Genomic DNA, 16530 nt, shown 5'->3' on the forward strand with positions numbered 1-16530 from the left:
GGTAAAAACAATATGTTATGTACGTGCATTGACCCCATATTACCATTTTGAAAGTTTGAATTACACGTGAACCAACACTTGTGGAGTAAATTATATAGAGGCTGAATTTTCTTTTTTATTTTTATTTTCACCCTTCCAAATATATAGTTCATAGTATATATTTATTTATTATTTTATTTATATATTTATAGAGGCTGCGTTTTCTTGCTTGAACATTTAAAAAAAAATTAAAAAGCTATTTATATTCAATACATAGACGAAGGATGCAATTTGATATTATAGATATAGTTGGGTAAATTTAGGTGGAGGGTGATGTAATATTTAATGGGGAATTTATATTGTCTGAATATTTAAAGGGAAGACTGATTTTTGTTATTAAATATCAATCTTTACACATGTCTTTAATTTTTATTATTATTTTAGATTCTCGGAGTTTAATCATCTCTAAAATTTTAAAATTAAACCACCATCTACGTAGGTTGGAAATTAAAGATTGAAAATCTTGATAGGGCCAGCAATATTAATTTTATATGTGGTTGCATTTTTAGTTTTGTCCGAAGATGATTCTACATTAAAATTTATAATTTTTTTAAATAAAAAAACCAGATAATTAAATATGATTACTTTCTAACTTTGTCCCACTTACAAAACGAGGTAATCCTTCATTAAATAACTAAAAATATAGGTAGACAATAACGTTTTAAGATCTTGATTAGACTAAGATTCGGTAATCACGTTTGATAATTAGATTGATTACATTGCTAATGCTGACTAATTAAATTAAGTTACTCACAAATCATTCGTCAATCCAACTTAACCAAATAAATCTTAATTGTATTTTTTTAACACTATGTCTCACATGATGCATATCGGATAGATTCTTTGTTTCCGAAACATCAAGTTATAGGTTCAATTCAAACATCAATATCTTGTTTTTCTATTTAAAAAATATTGTACATGCGTCGATGTACTAGTTTTAATTTGATTAAAAATTATATATGTTACGCAAAATGCTATTCGAAAATATAAACTAATATTGCGTTAATTTTGATTTGGAGCGAGCATATACATAATCATAATACAATGAGAATCATTATATAAAAAAAATAATTGTTAATTATTTAAAAAGAAATTATATGGTTGGGTATGAGGCGAGTTCACGTGAAGTCGATAGGTTTTTGTATTTTCTAAAGACAAAGCATGTGAAAAGCTTAAATCTAAATCCAACGACTCCACCGAAATTGCCGATTTTTTGTAGCCATATGCCTATCAATTTTCCGGTTTTGTTCATACCACTCATATTAGTAATATTCTTATCCACGTGACACATGTACTGAATTGATAACTCATTTCCACTCATTCAATCGTAATGTATAGATGGACGAACATGATTCATCACTCAATACATGTATTATATGTTGAGTGAACGAGGACACTGCCAATATGAATAGCTTCTGCTAAGCCCAATTTTCCTTTGTCACCAATCTTTATTTACCAAAATTATAGCACATTCAAAGAATCGAGCCCAGTATTGGCATAATGTCACAAGTTAGGAATATTTAATAATAAATTCCACACTTTATAGAAATTTAATTACTTGAAACATAATACGTCTTTTTTTTTTCCCATCTTAAATAATTTGCTTTGAAATGGGTTATTATTGATTAATACATTGCAAAAATAGGCCCGAATACAAAAGTGGAGCAAATCCGAAAACCATAGCTTTTGTTTGTTTGTTTGTTTTTATATAAAAAAATCTTTTATTATATTATATTATATTATTGCATTTAGAATGTAACATTCAACTTTGGATACTTTAGCTTTCTAGGGATATTTGTTTTTAAAAGCACGTGTATCATAAAGAATTTGTCGATACGAGATATATATATATTTTTCCTATTTTTAACTTAGGGTTTGCTAGTTTTTACAGCACAAAAAAATTTCAGCTCGAATGCTCGATCATTATTGATTAATTTTTCTATGGACTAGTGAAGTTTTTTTTTTCTTTCACTAAAAATATCCTCTGTATTTTTAAACTTCTCATCCTATTTTAAAGGAGTACAAGTAAATAATTATTTTTAAAATAATCATTTAAAATAATCCACCATTTATAATTTTATTTGATTTCTTTCTTATATATATAGTTTTTTCAGAAATAATTTTTTCCCAGTTTAGTTTAGATCACAAAAAAAAGGCAAAAATTTGTGTGAGACGGTCTCACGGGTCGTATTTGTGAGACGGATCTCTTATTTGGGTCACCCATGAAAAAAGTATTATTTTTTATGCTAAGAGTATTATTTTTTATTGTGAATATGAGTAGGGTTGACCCGTCTCACAGATTATGATCCGTGAGACAGTCTCACATGAGAAAGAAAAAAATTAATTAAAGAATAAATTAATATTATATCAATATTTTTTTACACATACTATAATATTTCACAAGTGTTTCCTACTTCATTTTAAAAATGCACAGAACTTTTTTTTTGTAATAAATTTACAAGCCTCGTGGATGTGGTTTTTAGGCGGCCCATTAAAATAGGCGGCATCATATCTGCGAAAAATTTCTGCTGACCGGACAAAGCTTCGCAACAAAGAATTGTTCGTAATTATTACCATTATATGATCAAGTTCGAACATAAAATAATTCATTTTCCAGCAGCAAATACTATACTATGAAAATGTGATTCCCTTCTATCATAAATTAATGAGTTTTGATGTCTGTTTGAGTACTTTTCTATACTAGCTAAAATCTTGAATTGGGTCTCTTGAATTTGTGCTTCCGTATTTTAATCAGAAATTGCATCTAATTAAGCTCCTCCAGGTGCAATCAATGGTAAGGGGGATGATCTAAAGACTGGGTTTTAATGTGATTTAGAGACTGGCCGGATTTCTAAATAATTAAGACACACATGCATTTATTGACTTGAAATATACAAAACTTACACTCGTTCATCCAACGTACACCGAATCAAGATCTCTTATTTTCTTACAAGAGTAGGCAAGCATATAGGAAATACCATCATCAAATCGTAAATTAAAGAAGCTAAGCATAGACGATCTTGATACCACCAATGGATATGTCCTCTCCCCTAGCTTTTGGCACCAAAGAAACCAATACTTTTTCATCATCTTCAGCATCCAAATCTTCCAGCAGTTCAGTCAGTCCCAACCTTATCTTAGTCTTAACAGTTGTCGAATTCTTGTGGGGAACCTGAGAGAAACTTCCTGCGTACTCCGCCTTGTCCAGTTCGTCAGGCTTATCATCCTCGTCATTAACAAAGACATCGAACCTCACAAACTTAGAAGTGTCCACTTCAATCCCTTCGATCACCAGCAACTCCTCTTCCTTTTCTTTATCTTTCTTGTTTCTCGATTTCTTTGGCCTTGAAACCAAAACTTTCACCACTTTGTCAAGTTTCACTGGGAATGTATTCCCCGCCGCCTCTGGTGCCTTTGAGGTCTTGGCCACTGTAGATTTCTTGACACGCGCAGTTGGCCTTTTTTTCAACCAGGGCAAGTCCCTGTCCTGGTAAACGTACCCCATTTTTTCGTTCTCCAACGTGTCTTTTACATTTACGCGCACAAGATCTGCGTTTTCATCGTAGAATAGGTAATCGGCTTCCAGCCAGTCGGCTTCGGTGTAATCTTTGGGTTTTGACCCCCTCAGGTTGCGCCATATAGACCAGAGACGATCGATATTTGCGTGGTGGGCGAAAAAAAGTGTATCTCGACCAGTTGAGTAAAAGTTCCCCATATCCTCTCCAGTACTCGTGGCCTCTCCAACCCAAACGTGCGCTGCAGTGTGGGATCCACGCTCCACTGAGCCTGGACCTGGGTTAGGCGCGGTACCAGTTACGTATTTATCGCCGTAGAAATCATCTAGCTTTTTAACATTGCGAACCATTTCGCCGTATACGATTGTCAAGTTATTGGGTATTATCTTGTCTTGGGCGGTGGCGGATTTGGGCGCGTATGCCAGATCGAGGACGGCCGGCGACAGATGAGTCAGGTTCCGTCGCGCATTATACAGGGGTGAGGCTGCCCTCGCGTATCTTTCAGGCATGGGCATTCCGTCTGGATGGTCCCAGTTCCAAAATGGCATACCGAAAGTCGGGTCATCGATTAATTTGCCCAAGATTCTTTCATAAAAATACAAGTACCATCTGTGCCAGGGGTAGAAGTGCCAGCAGTTGTGAATTTGAAGTTTTACGTCAGGGTCTCCTTTCTGTTCATACGTGAGATTACAGTAGGCACAGTGAACATTAGCTTGTTGCATGAAATTGCGAGGATCATCGGCAGGGAGAGCTTTCATGAGCGAAATAGCTTTCTCGAACTTGGCATAGTATTCTTCTCCGGCTAGCTGCGCGGCGGGGCGGATTCGCATTTTTTCCACGGGAGGCAGCTTATAAGTGATTATATCTGTTGACACCGGGGGGCAACAGTTCACGTCTAGTGGTTGGTTTGTGTTAAGATTTGTGCCTTTCGTGCATTTGGTGAAATCGGGGGAAGAAATTGGAGTGGCAATCGCTGGAGAAGTTGATGGAACAAGATTTGCCGCACTATAGAGACCTCCCATTCCAAAGAGCACATTTCTCCTGTCTAATTTCCCTCGAGAATTCTCAACGTCTTTAGGGTCATATTCCTGGTTTTGGCCTTCCTTCGTTTGGTTGCACGACACAGCAAACCGATGAATTTGGCCTGAAAAATGTGGTGGCTTGGCGTTGAAACTGCGTCGGTGTTGAGGCAAGGGGGAGAACGAAGAGGGGACCGGGCCGGACCACGAAAGTGGAATAGTAGCCATGTTTTGTGGAGATATTGTTGATGCAGAATATGGTCGCGATAACATAGAGAATATCACGCTTGCTAGTCTTATATATATATACACAATTGGACGTGAGAATAATATTCTACATAAATTTTCAGTCCAAGGATCTTTGTATACTAATAATTTAATCGAAAAAACTACACCCTCATGATCCAAAATTCTTGAATATATTTATATCACTACTTTTTTTAAAATACTAAACAAAAAAAACCCCCCAAATGCAACATTGATCCTTAATTTTTTAAAAATATAACTAAAAATTGTAAACATTAATTGGAAATCTTCTACAACAATTGGTGTAACATTACACGGTTGTCACATGTAATAAATTTCAATTCATTTTATAACTGCATTATAATTATAATTTTTCAATATCGATAAAAATTCTACATTTGACAATGTTATAATAAATATTATATATGATTTTTTTTCGAATTAATTTAATATTTAACCATTATTGTATTTCTTGATGATTATAAACAATCAATATAATGTGATGTTTATGCTAATGCAATTAATTGAGTGTACGTGCTTATTCATTGTCGGCAACGCTACGTATTCCGATTTCCACGTTTTTCTTTTCTGCTTACTTTTTTATTTTATTTATTTTATTTATTTTTTGAAACTGAAAAATATTTTTAAATGATTTTTGTATGAAGAACATTTTTGCTGTCCTTTGGGTTGGAGGGACCCGGCGGCTGAAGGGACTCTCACATTTAACCTACTATTCTTCGATTTCATGTTAAAGACCGAAAAAATATATAAAAGAAAAAAATAAAAATAAAATTCTTATTTTTTTTTGTACATGTTATGAATCATAATATAATATGTAAATAAATATCTTCTTAATATTAGGACATTAATCAAAGGTGTAGGAGATATAGATTTAGGATTAAAAGGATTAAGAAAATTAGTCTTGCGCATATTTTCATAAAACAACTTATATTTTTCATAAGAATAATTTGTCGAGGAAAGTAGGAGTGATTTAGTCTTCTATGAAATGATTAATTTGTATGAATCTGCATTTAATTTGACAACTCAAGTAAACCTATCTAATTCAAGTGCTATATTTAGATTGTTTTACCAACTACGACCCGTTATTATGCTCAAAATCTCTTTATAATAATTACATTCATTGCAATAAATTATAATAAAAGTTGTGACATTGATTCTGATATAAATTTATGAGACTGGGCTTTTGTTGCTTTACCAAAAGCTATATATATGATGATAACTATATAACTCTGATATTTTTAAATCATACATCAGCTCAATACTATGATTTGATCGTTCGATCGAATATAAACAATTATTGCAACTCAATATATTTTTTTAAAAAATCTCCTATATTGTGATTGTCCGAGCAAGCGTAGCTAGGAATTTTAAATATGGGAATGGATATTAAAGTTTTAAGTATTGTTTTACAATTAGTATGTTTCCATTCTTTTAAATAAATTTCTTGTAATATGAACAAAATATGGAGGGTTTGAATTTTTCGATAATCGCTCACTATATTTTTTTAGATGAAATGATTACCTGTAAAGGGAATATCGACGACAAAAGAAAAATTCATAAATGGTTTAACAAAATATGGATTTATAAACTATATATAACACACCATCTGAATTTACACACACACACACACACACACACACACACAGATATATATATATATATATATATATATATATATATATATATATATATATATATAGATAGCCTATTTCATTTTTTTAGCAATATTTATAAATAAATAAAAAAAAAACTCACTCTATTTGATTCTATCTAATAATTGAAATTGAAAATATTAAAAAGCTGTGGGTCTTGGCGGGGCTCAATAGTCAATACTGCTCCGCCCATGTGCCCAAAGTTGAGGTTCCAAATCAACAATAATTGTCCTAAGGTTTTTTGCGAGGACAATTATATGTGTGAGATTTTATGGGATTTTAATTTTTATATTGTTAAAATTGTCTCTTAGTACGTATAATTTATTTATTTATTTTTTTGAAAATTTAGTTATTCTTTGTATTGTTAAAATTGTTTCTTAGTCCATAAATTTTTTTTTTTTTTACGATTTTAGTTATTTTTCGTTTAGATGAAAAAAGTAAATACTATAGTCTGAAAAAAGAAAAAGGAGAAAAGAAAACCCACTCACCTCTCTCCGATCACCGAAAGACAACCAAAAATAAAACGAGTTGATTCGTTGTTTGACGTATTGGTAGAAGCATATTAATTTTTGACTCCATAAGTTTTGATTGACGCGTTGCGTAAATAGTCAATGAGTTTGTAAAATATTTAGAGATTTTGTGAAACATTCGAAATTTTCTTTTGACAGCCTAAGGTTCAGCCAATTACATACAATATACATATGTTTGGAATGATTCATGTTCTATAGAAAAAAAGTTATGTAATAAAAATGTAGATCACTATAGGTTAGGTCACTGTTTCTATTTATTTGGAAATTCTCAGCCTTGTTCTTGCATATGTGGGTCATGTATATACATATATGCAATGTCGTAAATGGTCTCGACCGTTAGGTGGTGTCTAGGCAGTTGAATTTTTTTTTAATGAATATTTATATGTAATTATATATAAATATGCTATATAACTATAAATAATCATTAGAAGGAAAATATGATCGTCCGATAGAAAGAAAAAAAGAATCTATACCCCACGCATATTGCGTTGAATAGTCCGTCACGAACAGAAAATGGCCAATTAATCTATGGCATCCCATAACGAAGTACACCTTTGAATCCCACAAAAAGAGAATCTACGAAGAACTATAAATGTTTGTGGGTGTGTGTGTGTGTATGTACATGCACGTTCCCTTTGCGTATATACCTGAGAATCAGCCATTTCCAGACAATATTTTCTGATACATAGGACGTGGCCAACTTTCTCGTGTCCTGTCTAGCTTGAGACGACGGCCTCACACGAGGTGCAATGTTGATCTGTTTACACTCCCCTTGAAACCTCCACATCCATACATGTTCAGCTCCCAAGTAGTGTTATCGTGATAAATGCCCATTGAACAAAAGCAGGCCATTGAGCAAATTCATTCTGCAACCAACTTGGTACCTACAAAGTTGGAAAGGAGATCGTTGAAGGGTCTTTCATATCTCACATTCCCTGGGTTTACCGAAAGGAAGTACCCTCGCCAAGTTTTGAATTTATATGAATGGATAAAGAGTTGCATATAATAAATATTTTTTGTTATGCCCCTGGGTTTTAGAGGGATAGATTTGGAGATTTTACTACACCTACAACGGTAGCTAGTGCCATGTAACTCCTGGCGGACTTGTCCTGGCTCGAGCCTCGGCCAGTGAAACAGCCATGGCTAGCATCATCTGCTCCTCAAAACTCTCGGGAACTACTGTTCCTGCAACAGGTTGAAAGCTATCTTGGTTTTCATCTTGTTGGGGTTGTTCCCCGTGTCTCCCTGAGTCATCAAATTCATCAGAACCTCCATAGCTAGTTCCAACTTCAGCCATCTCTGATCTATGATCAACCCATTCTCCAGTATCCCTGGTCATTGCCAAATGGTTATCAAGTGATGCCACCCTGATGTTCTCCGCAGGAAAATAACTTTCAGATTCAAGCTCCTCCCGATTCAAAAATCTGCTTGAGCTAGGCATGCTATATGTAGACATGATTCCACCAGCATAATTATTAGCTGTCTCTCTGCCTACTTCTTGTTCTGCAAGTGCTGCGATGGCGCATGCGAGACCACCAGATGGAGATGACGAAGATACGGATATCGGGGCCATCGCCGCCAAGGAACTACGATCATCTGCAAGGTATTCTTCAGGCTGAGCTGCATCACCATACTGTGGATCTTGTCTTTTCCCACTCCCCTTACATTATCACATCACAGAAACAAGAGAAAAGTCATTTTGCCATATCACGAGATCAGAGCAAAAGATTAATGGTTAGACCAATCAACAATGTGAGGTAACAAGATATGGGTGAGAGAAAATAGCAAATTCATCCATAAGCCGGCCTGGTTGTGATTTTGATCACCTAGCTAACTAGATTCCAGTCTTAGTCCAGAATGATTTCTTCTTTTGCAATAGTACTTCTTTATTCGCCACAGTGCTAACGTACCACAAATCTTGTTTATATGGTGCTGTTCCCGTGCCATGTCAATACTCCAGCAAACAAATTTACAAAATTGCAAAACAAAATTATTGAACAAATTCGACAAATTAGATTACCAAAACCACAAATATGCCAAATTACATATTAATTTTTCTATTCTCCCAGAAGGAAATAGTGGTCAATATTGATGTTTATGTTCCAACATTGCATAATATCACTTCATCATAAATTTAATGCCCCTGCCCCTCAAATGGACCGACTAAAAAGCACATACATATACATTAGGTCACAAAGCATCAAATTTTTTAGCATATCCAAGATTACCTACACACATGGTCTTCAAAATCAGCTAAGCGATAAGCTCTGAGTTTCTTTAACAAATAATAAACCTAAATATCGGGTCAACAAAGTAGTAAACTTAAAATATTGGATGTGTAGAAGTACCTGAATAGACAGCCAAATAGCTTCCATAACCATTATATCCTCGAGATCCAGGTCAAATTCCCCTTCCCTACATTCATTGTTGGTATAAGAGCAACATATAAGGGATATTGCATCGTAAATCATCTCATAAATCTCCAAAGAAGTAATCCCTATTCTATTAGTCCAATCTGCAACCATTATCACCTTCCTATTTAAAAATCCATCTCTCAACTTAGTGCTAATATATGCATGCACGAGTATGTGATGATATGAAACATACTCGTGGTCATAGAAGTAGGTATGAACTATCATGATGTCAGTAAAGTGGCCATAGGAAAGCATTAATAAATTTATAAGTCATTAAACACACTCAAGGTTTCTTTAGACAGTATGAGATTGAAAATGTAAATATTCTACAATCCATCAGCAAATAATTTGCCAGAACCTTTTGAACAAGGAAGTTGTTTGACTAAGCTCATAAACTTGATAGTATTTTTTCTAAAACAAGCTCTCGTAACAGCTTCATCTTTTTAAGCATGTAAATAAGAAGATTAACACTACGAAAATTATAATTTCTCTCAGCTCAGTTTTTTATTAAACAAACTGAGATTTCTTTTTTGGAAAAAGAATTATCACAAGATCCAGAAACATTATAAAATCTCATGGAGATTATAAGATGCTCAATAAATTAAGCCAAACACCTCTAAGTCGGTATACCATAAGAACGGAAAAATATTCATATTACTGTATATTTTGGTTCATTCTTTGTGTGTAAGGTGATCTCAAACACTAGCTATCAATAAAAATGAAGATTACATCTCGTATTTACTTCATCTTTCAGCATGTAGACGCACCCACAGGCTCCTAACCACTTAATATCTGTAAACCATGTAAAAAAGCTATTCCATATCAATACAAAAAGTTACCTAATTGAATTTACATTCCAACCTACAAGATGAAATCCAGTAATCATTTCGCTGACAAATGTTACATACAATCACTGATAAATTGTCATGCATTACATCTTCTAACCACAATCGCACATTAAGCCAACAATGCATGTCGATCTCATCGACAAGTACATGGTATGAATTCTAATACCTTAATACCTTATGACCACAAGATCTTAAATCTAACCATAAGATAGCAAAACAAGCTTTAACATGAGCGAAGAAAGTGGATAACTGAAATTCAAAAGGCTAAAGCAACATTTATGCTCTTCATCTGACAAAACCAAGTAAGAAACAGATTATTGAACATGAATCCTGTTGAACAATAAACTAATATTGAGTATATATGACCCAAAAACTTCTGCAACAATATTGTTTTATATTGAAACAAATGCAGACACTACAGTGAATCAAGAAAAATTAGAGCTAACACTGTCACTGACATTCCTAGAACCTGGGATTGTACCTTTCCCTCCAGATAAAAAGGAAAGATAAATATGTAAAGAAATTGCCAATTTTGAGTTATTATCTTCCTACATTTGACTCTATCTTCATATTTCAAGAAAAAAAACTTTAAAAAAAAGAAATGTCTGATGAGAGCAACTGCCCAGATTAGCTGGATCCCTGGATCAAATTAAATGAGAGTACTAAATTTTCACCAAATTTAGATTACCATTTGAAATGCAACATAATTAGAGTGATAAGTCAACTCCCAAGAGATAAACATGGAACAAATGATACACAACACCTCTAGCCAGCCTCCAATAAACGTGTTCTTTTGGCATACTACCGAACACATCAACACAAACTTTTAAAGTGCCTGATCCTATTCAATTAAGAACACAGTGGATCATAGCAAGAATAATTTAAGCATAAATTATAAAACAAGTAGACCTATTTTGCCTTTGGAGTGGAGGCAGTCTTGATGCAGTAGCAGCATTAGACTCGTGAAAGGCCACAATTTCTTCACTTTCCAAGGCAGAAGCAAAAGATGGGGCTACAAATTGGAAGAAGTTAAATGTAAATAAGTAAATGAGCAATGACCATTGACTAGTCTCATATCAATTACCTCTAGTCGAGCAATGATCAGCCTCACTTGGTCTTCTCATGCTGCTTGAAGAACTGACTTCTCTTCGTTTCAGCATCCTATCCTCTTCATCCTGAACTTCTTGCTGTCTCATCCTTATTTTGGCTTCTATAACTCGTTGTTCTTCCTAAAAAGGTAAGTTCAATTACATGCCAACATTTCAGAAGCGGGGGCATTTTCAACAACTATAAGAGGAAAAATATAGCACATGATGATACTAATATTTCACTCTCACAATTTGTTCCAAGCATTTCTCTTCCTTTGTCTTAACACCTCGATATTCCACGGCATAATTTGAGGTTTTGCAGAAAGGGCACCTTTCACTGTTAAGGTAAGCAGAACCAGGAGTACTAGACAGCATAACGAGCAACGCAAATAAAAAGTTAAAGCAAACATTGCATATTACGAGCAAAGCAAACCACTTTTATACAAAATTGAAAAAAAAAATCAATTAAATAGAAATCAAGGATACTGTGTTGGCCGGGTAGAATTAGGAGTCCTCATCTGCAAAAAACACTCTGAAATGGGGAAAACCAATATAGTAGCGACTTAAAACCAAGATAAGTAAGAATAATTGTTTGGTGAAATAATGACTAAATATGGAGGATAAAATTATGAGCAGTGTACCAGTACATATGCCTTTCGTGCAGCATCTTGACCGATTAAGGCTTGGATAGAACTGAAAACATTCAAAACAAAAAAAAATAGTTCTACATGAAATGGAGGTCAAACTAAAATAACAAGTCGCCGATCACCATTGTTTGCTAAAACTTAATGGTTGTGTCAAGAAAAAATAAGCGCTCTATTAATTCCTATAAAATGACTCTACTTGGTCTATCGCCGGAAAACATATAAAAGGATATAACTAGTTGTTAAAAAAATTGAAGCAAACCACTTTACATTCAGTTGTTCATGAGCATCATTAATAGCCCAGAATGATAATTAAAGATCGGGCTCATATTTGCAATGTCAAACACTTCAACAATTTTGCCGAGGTAATCTCTTTGGCACTATTGAATATTCGACTGTTCCAAGGCAATTTCTTTTGCATTGCTGTAGAAGAAACCACTCACTAGGCCAATAATAAAAACAGGCCAAAAAATGTGAATACACAGATGAGCAAATGGAGCTCAAGAACCAAACTACTGTTATAAGCAGAGAATTCAATCACAGCTAAGGAAATACAGGATGAACAGGGAAGATACCCCTTCAAATTCTAGCAAGACTTTTAAAACAATGTAGAGTTTGTCCTCTAATATCTTTTCCTGAACCACTTGGCATCTTGGTTCCTAAAAGTTTCGTTCTTAAATGGAAATCTCGCCCAAACCCTATGAAATATAGAAAATTTAACGAGGATAAAAATAGGGGCAGACCAGGAAACAAATGGGGCATTCCTCTAGGTCACAAGCATAATCATCATCACCAGGAAAACAAGGTGCCAGTTTTGAGTCAAGAATAAGCTTTCTAAGCTTCTTGTGATCCACATCTTTGTGTTGGTACAACCCTTGAGGCCTAGTGTACTTCTCATCCACCGCATGCCTCTTCTTTCCCAATTTATTCCCCATTGAATAAAAGCACATAAATTCTCAAACGTTCTTTTTCTACAATAGTAAGATGTCCCAATCAATCTTCCAATGCAGTTCCAAGATTTCACTTCAAAGCGACCTCAAATTCCTGCAAAACGGGCAAATGAAGATAAAACACATTAAAGTCAGAGAAACGAGCGAGACCCATCAATTTTACGCAAGAAAGGAAGAGCGCTATCAAATAATTAAACCTTGAGACGAAATCTTGGAACAAATAAAGACGGCCCTAATGAAATTCAACAAGCAAGAAAGCGCAACACCGCCTATGCCTCCACGGATACATCAACATGTCTGTACAAGAGAAAGGGGGAAGAAGAACAATAGGGAACAAAATCAGAACTTTTTCTCTGTTGTCGATATCTGTGTTTTTTTGCGAGTGAATCGATATATAAGTGGGAGATTTGTGATGGGATTTGTACCTCTCTTCATTTTATGCGGTGCCCACAGAGAAATAAAATAAAATAAAATAAAATAAAATATATATACTTATAACGCTGATGATTCGCAATCTGCTGCTGTTCTTGTTCTATTACGGATCTTCAGGCCTGGGTTTGTTCATCAGGCTCGAACTAAAAGCTTCGGTGAGAAAACACGTGATAATTATTTTTCTTCTCTCTTTCAACCAAGTAAAACAAGAAAGCTTGGATAGTTAATAATTAATTGATTGATACGGCAATTTTGTGCTATTTTTTCCTTAAAACTAAACGAACAAATACAACAATGGAAAGAAGCCACAGGACGGAGTGGAGCTACCAGAAAGAATCAGGGGATATTTGAGGAAAGAGTGGGTCTCATTTGAGACCGTCTCACGGATCATAATCTGTGACACGGGTCAACCCTATCCATATTCAAAATAAAAAATAATACTCTTAGCATAAAAAGTAATACTTTTTCATGGGTGATCCAAATAAGAGATCCGTCTCACAAATAAGATCCGTGAGACCGTCTCACACAAGTTTTTGCCTTGAGGAAAATAGACGAAGTCGATATTTTTTTTAAAAAATGGGTTATAAAATAAAATAGCCCCAAGAATCATGTGTGTAGAAAGAATATATATATATATGCATACACACACATGTAATGTCCCACCTATTTTTTTAATAAAAAATTTAGAATTTTTTATCACGAAAACAGGAACCCTAGTTCAACTACTTTAAAATTCGGTTGAAAATTTAGTGCGATAATATCGATCTATGATGTTTATGAATTTTTGAATTTGAATTTTAGCTTAAAAATATATCGTCGTGAATTTTGGTAAAATAATTTATGACTACAGTATTTGATAATTATTGATGTTACAATTATTATTGAGCTTGCATGACAATTTCTTTAGTTCGAAATACCTGAAAATTGAATAATTGTGAGAATTGAAAAATAATTCTACATATTATTAAAGACTAAAACTTGTGTGAGACGGTCTCACGGGCCGTTATTTGTGAGACGAATATCTCATTTGGGTCATCCATGAAAAAATATTACTTTTTATGTTAAAAGTATTACTTTCTATTGTGAATATTGGTAGGGTTGACTCGTCTCACATATAAAGATTCGTGAAACCATCTCACAAGAGACCTACTCATTATTAAAAATCAAAAGACCAGACATCAAAAAGTTATGGATATTTTTCATCCAATATTGATATTTCGTTTTTTATTTTATATTTTTGAACTATTTAATTTCACGTACATGTGACAGAACAAACCTCAAATAATAATATTATATATATAGTTTATTATATTATACGGGATTAGGTGAAATCCAAATTTTTATTCCAGTTTTGATAATTATATAACTCAAGTGAATTTCACAAGAAATTGTGATTATATAGTAAATTGTTTCATGTTTCGAGTGATCTCGTGCATGGACTTAAATCATGAGGATAAAATATAAATTTAACCATAATTGAGCCTTGTTGCAATCGAGAGTTTGAATAACAACACGTAGTCAACTTATAAAAAAGTTCAGACTACATGTGAAGTTGACAATATATTCCAGATTTTTTGATAAAAAGGACAACATAAAATTTGAGTAAAACTCAATACGATAAATTCAAAATACAATGATTCCTTTAGTTTTTTTTTTTTAAAGGACGAAAGCAATAAATGTGGGCAAAAAATAAAAATAAAGGGAAAATCTTGGAAGAAATATATAATTATCTAGTCTATCATAATATTATTTTCATGAAAACTTTGATTTTATGATCGTAATTAGTTAATTACCTCCCATACAATTATGTCTGATGAATCGTATTATAAACACATTATTAATAAAATACAATAGTCGTAGAGCCGACACGTGACTTTGATAGATCCATTTAACTTTACATTGTTATTCCTTTTAAGTCTAAACATATGTTATGATTCAGTTTTAAGGTTAAAAAACTTGATTTTACTTACCTATTTGACATGTTTTCATTTCAATTATCTGAAATTAAGAATATGAAGATTATATTACGCATACCCAATTTAAGTTGATTGATCCTCAATTTAAGTCAATTCGTAATTGAAATACAATCATTTGTACCTTATTCTCAGCAATATGTACCTTATTTGTGCTATAATCTCAATAATTTGTACCTATATTTATTGTTTTTATTTCGGCGTACGTCTTATATATGAAAATAAATAATATTCTCAATTCCATAATTTGAACTATTTGTACTTTTTTTAATTTTGAAGGGACCTAATGGGGATTAATTAGTTGAAGAATAGAGTTTATTTTAAAATTAAAATATCACGAGGAATGTGATTCAAGTTTTAGGTGGGAAATTTTAATAAGTTAGGTTTCCTTTATAGTTACACTGCATGAAGACTTCAGGCAGTATGACTATATACCTATGAAAACAACAGATTACTGATAAAGATTTTTTTACAAAATATTACAATAGACTAAAAACTTATATACATTAATATAAGTTTTTATGTATTAGGACAATCGTTTTAAAAAAAAAAAAAATAGTTCGGTTTATATTAAATAAAAATAATATCATAATTGTAAAAACTGACGAAAAATCTTACTGAGCTTGGTCATATCAAACATACGAAATTTTTATCTCTATCAGGTTGACATTTAATAGAATAGTGTGTAGAGATAAAGTAATTATAATCATATATAGAATTAACCAAGTGTGTTTAGCTTGACATATATATTTCCATTTGTTTCAAATATCCACAACAACAACAACAGATACAGTAATTATAATCATATATATAAAAACCGGAGCATGGAAAATTTGTGAAATTACACGAGATCGATCGAAAATAAAAGGAATCAACAAGAATTAATTCAACTTCATCGTAAGGCTTGCAATAGTTCATCAAGTGGAGGCAAGTCGTTAGGCATCCATTCGAAATCCCTAAACGACATTCCACGGGACAAAAATGGAGCCATATTATAGGCAACTTGAGTGGAAGATTGAATCGACGGTGGCTTTGCTTCGGCATGGGAATCCTTTCCGGTGAGGTTTTGAACAACTGACTTGAAACTCATGGCATCAGTTTCCACATACTGCGTGTTGATTATCACTACCTTAACGCCAGCTCCACGCCTCCCAGCCAT

General features: G+C 33.4%; 3 protein-coding genes across 9 annotated transcripts; all 3 read right to left on the reverse strand.

Moving 5' to 3' along the window:
- Positions 1–2887: 2887 nt before the first annotated feature.
- LOC140822343 (polyphenol oxidase I, chloroplastic-like) lies at positions 2888–4864 on the reverse strand. Its single transcript, XM_073183093.1, has one exon. The coding sequence runs from the start codon at positions 4844–4846 to the stop codon at positions 3044–3046; it is 1803 nt and encodes a 600-aa protein (XP_073039194.1). The 5' UTR covers positions 4847–4864; the 3' UTR covers positions 2888–3043.
- A 2663-nt stretch (positions 4865–7527) lies between these two features.
- On the reverse strand, positions 7528–13703 carry LOC140822342 (E3 ubiquitin-protein ligase DA2L-like). Of its 7 annotated transcripts, none has more exons than XM_073183090.1 (10): positions 13164–13703; positions 12760–13060; positions 12014–12065; positions 11859–11904; positions 11622–11736; positions 11369–11513; positions 11194–11296; positions 9371–9437; positions 8084–8682; positions 7528–7906 (listed from the first exon to the last, which is right to left on the reverse strand). In XM_073183090.1, exons 2-9 carry the CDS (start codon positions 12964–12966, stop codon positions 8101–8103), a joined length of 1317 nt encoding a protein of 438 aa, XP_073039191.1. In that variant the 5' UTR covers positions 12967–13060; positions 13164–13703; the 3' UTR covers positions 7528–7906; positions 8084–8100. The 7 variants fall into 7 exon arrangements, with proteins under 7 accessions (XP_073039191.1, XP_073039188.1, XP_073039187.1 ...); XM_073183087.1 differs by having other exon boundaries at positions 7528–8682; positions 13164–13263; positions 13466–13702; XM_073183086.1 differs by having other exon boundaries at positions 7528–8682; positions 13164–13263; positions 13459–13702.
- A 2560-nt stretch (positions 13704–16263) lies between these two features.
- Positions 16264–16530, reverse strand: LOC140822339 (VQ motif-containing protein 1-like). The gene has a single exon (XM_073183083.1). It carries the CDS (start codon positions 16528–16530, stop codon positions 16264–16266), a length of 267 nt encoding a protein of 88 aa, XP_073039184.1.

Source organism: Primulina eburnea, unplaced genomic scaffold (genome assembly GCF_022965805.1).
Source record: "Primulina eburnea isolate SZY01 unplaced genomic scaffold, ASM2296580v1 ctg808_ERROPOS3000000+, whole genome shotgun sequence".
In the NCBI taxonomy this organism is placed as follows: Eukaryota; Viridiplantae; Streptophyta; class Magnoliopsida; order Lamiales; family Gesneriaceae; genus Primulina; species Primulina eburnea.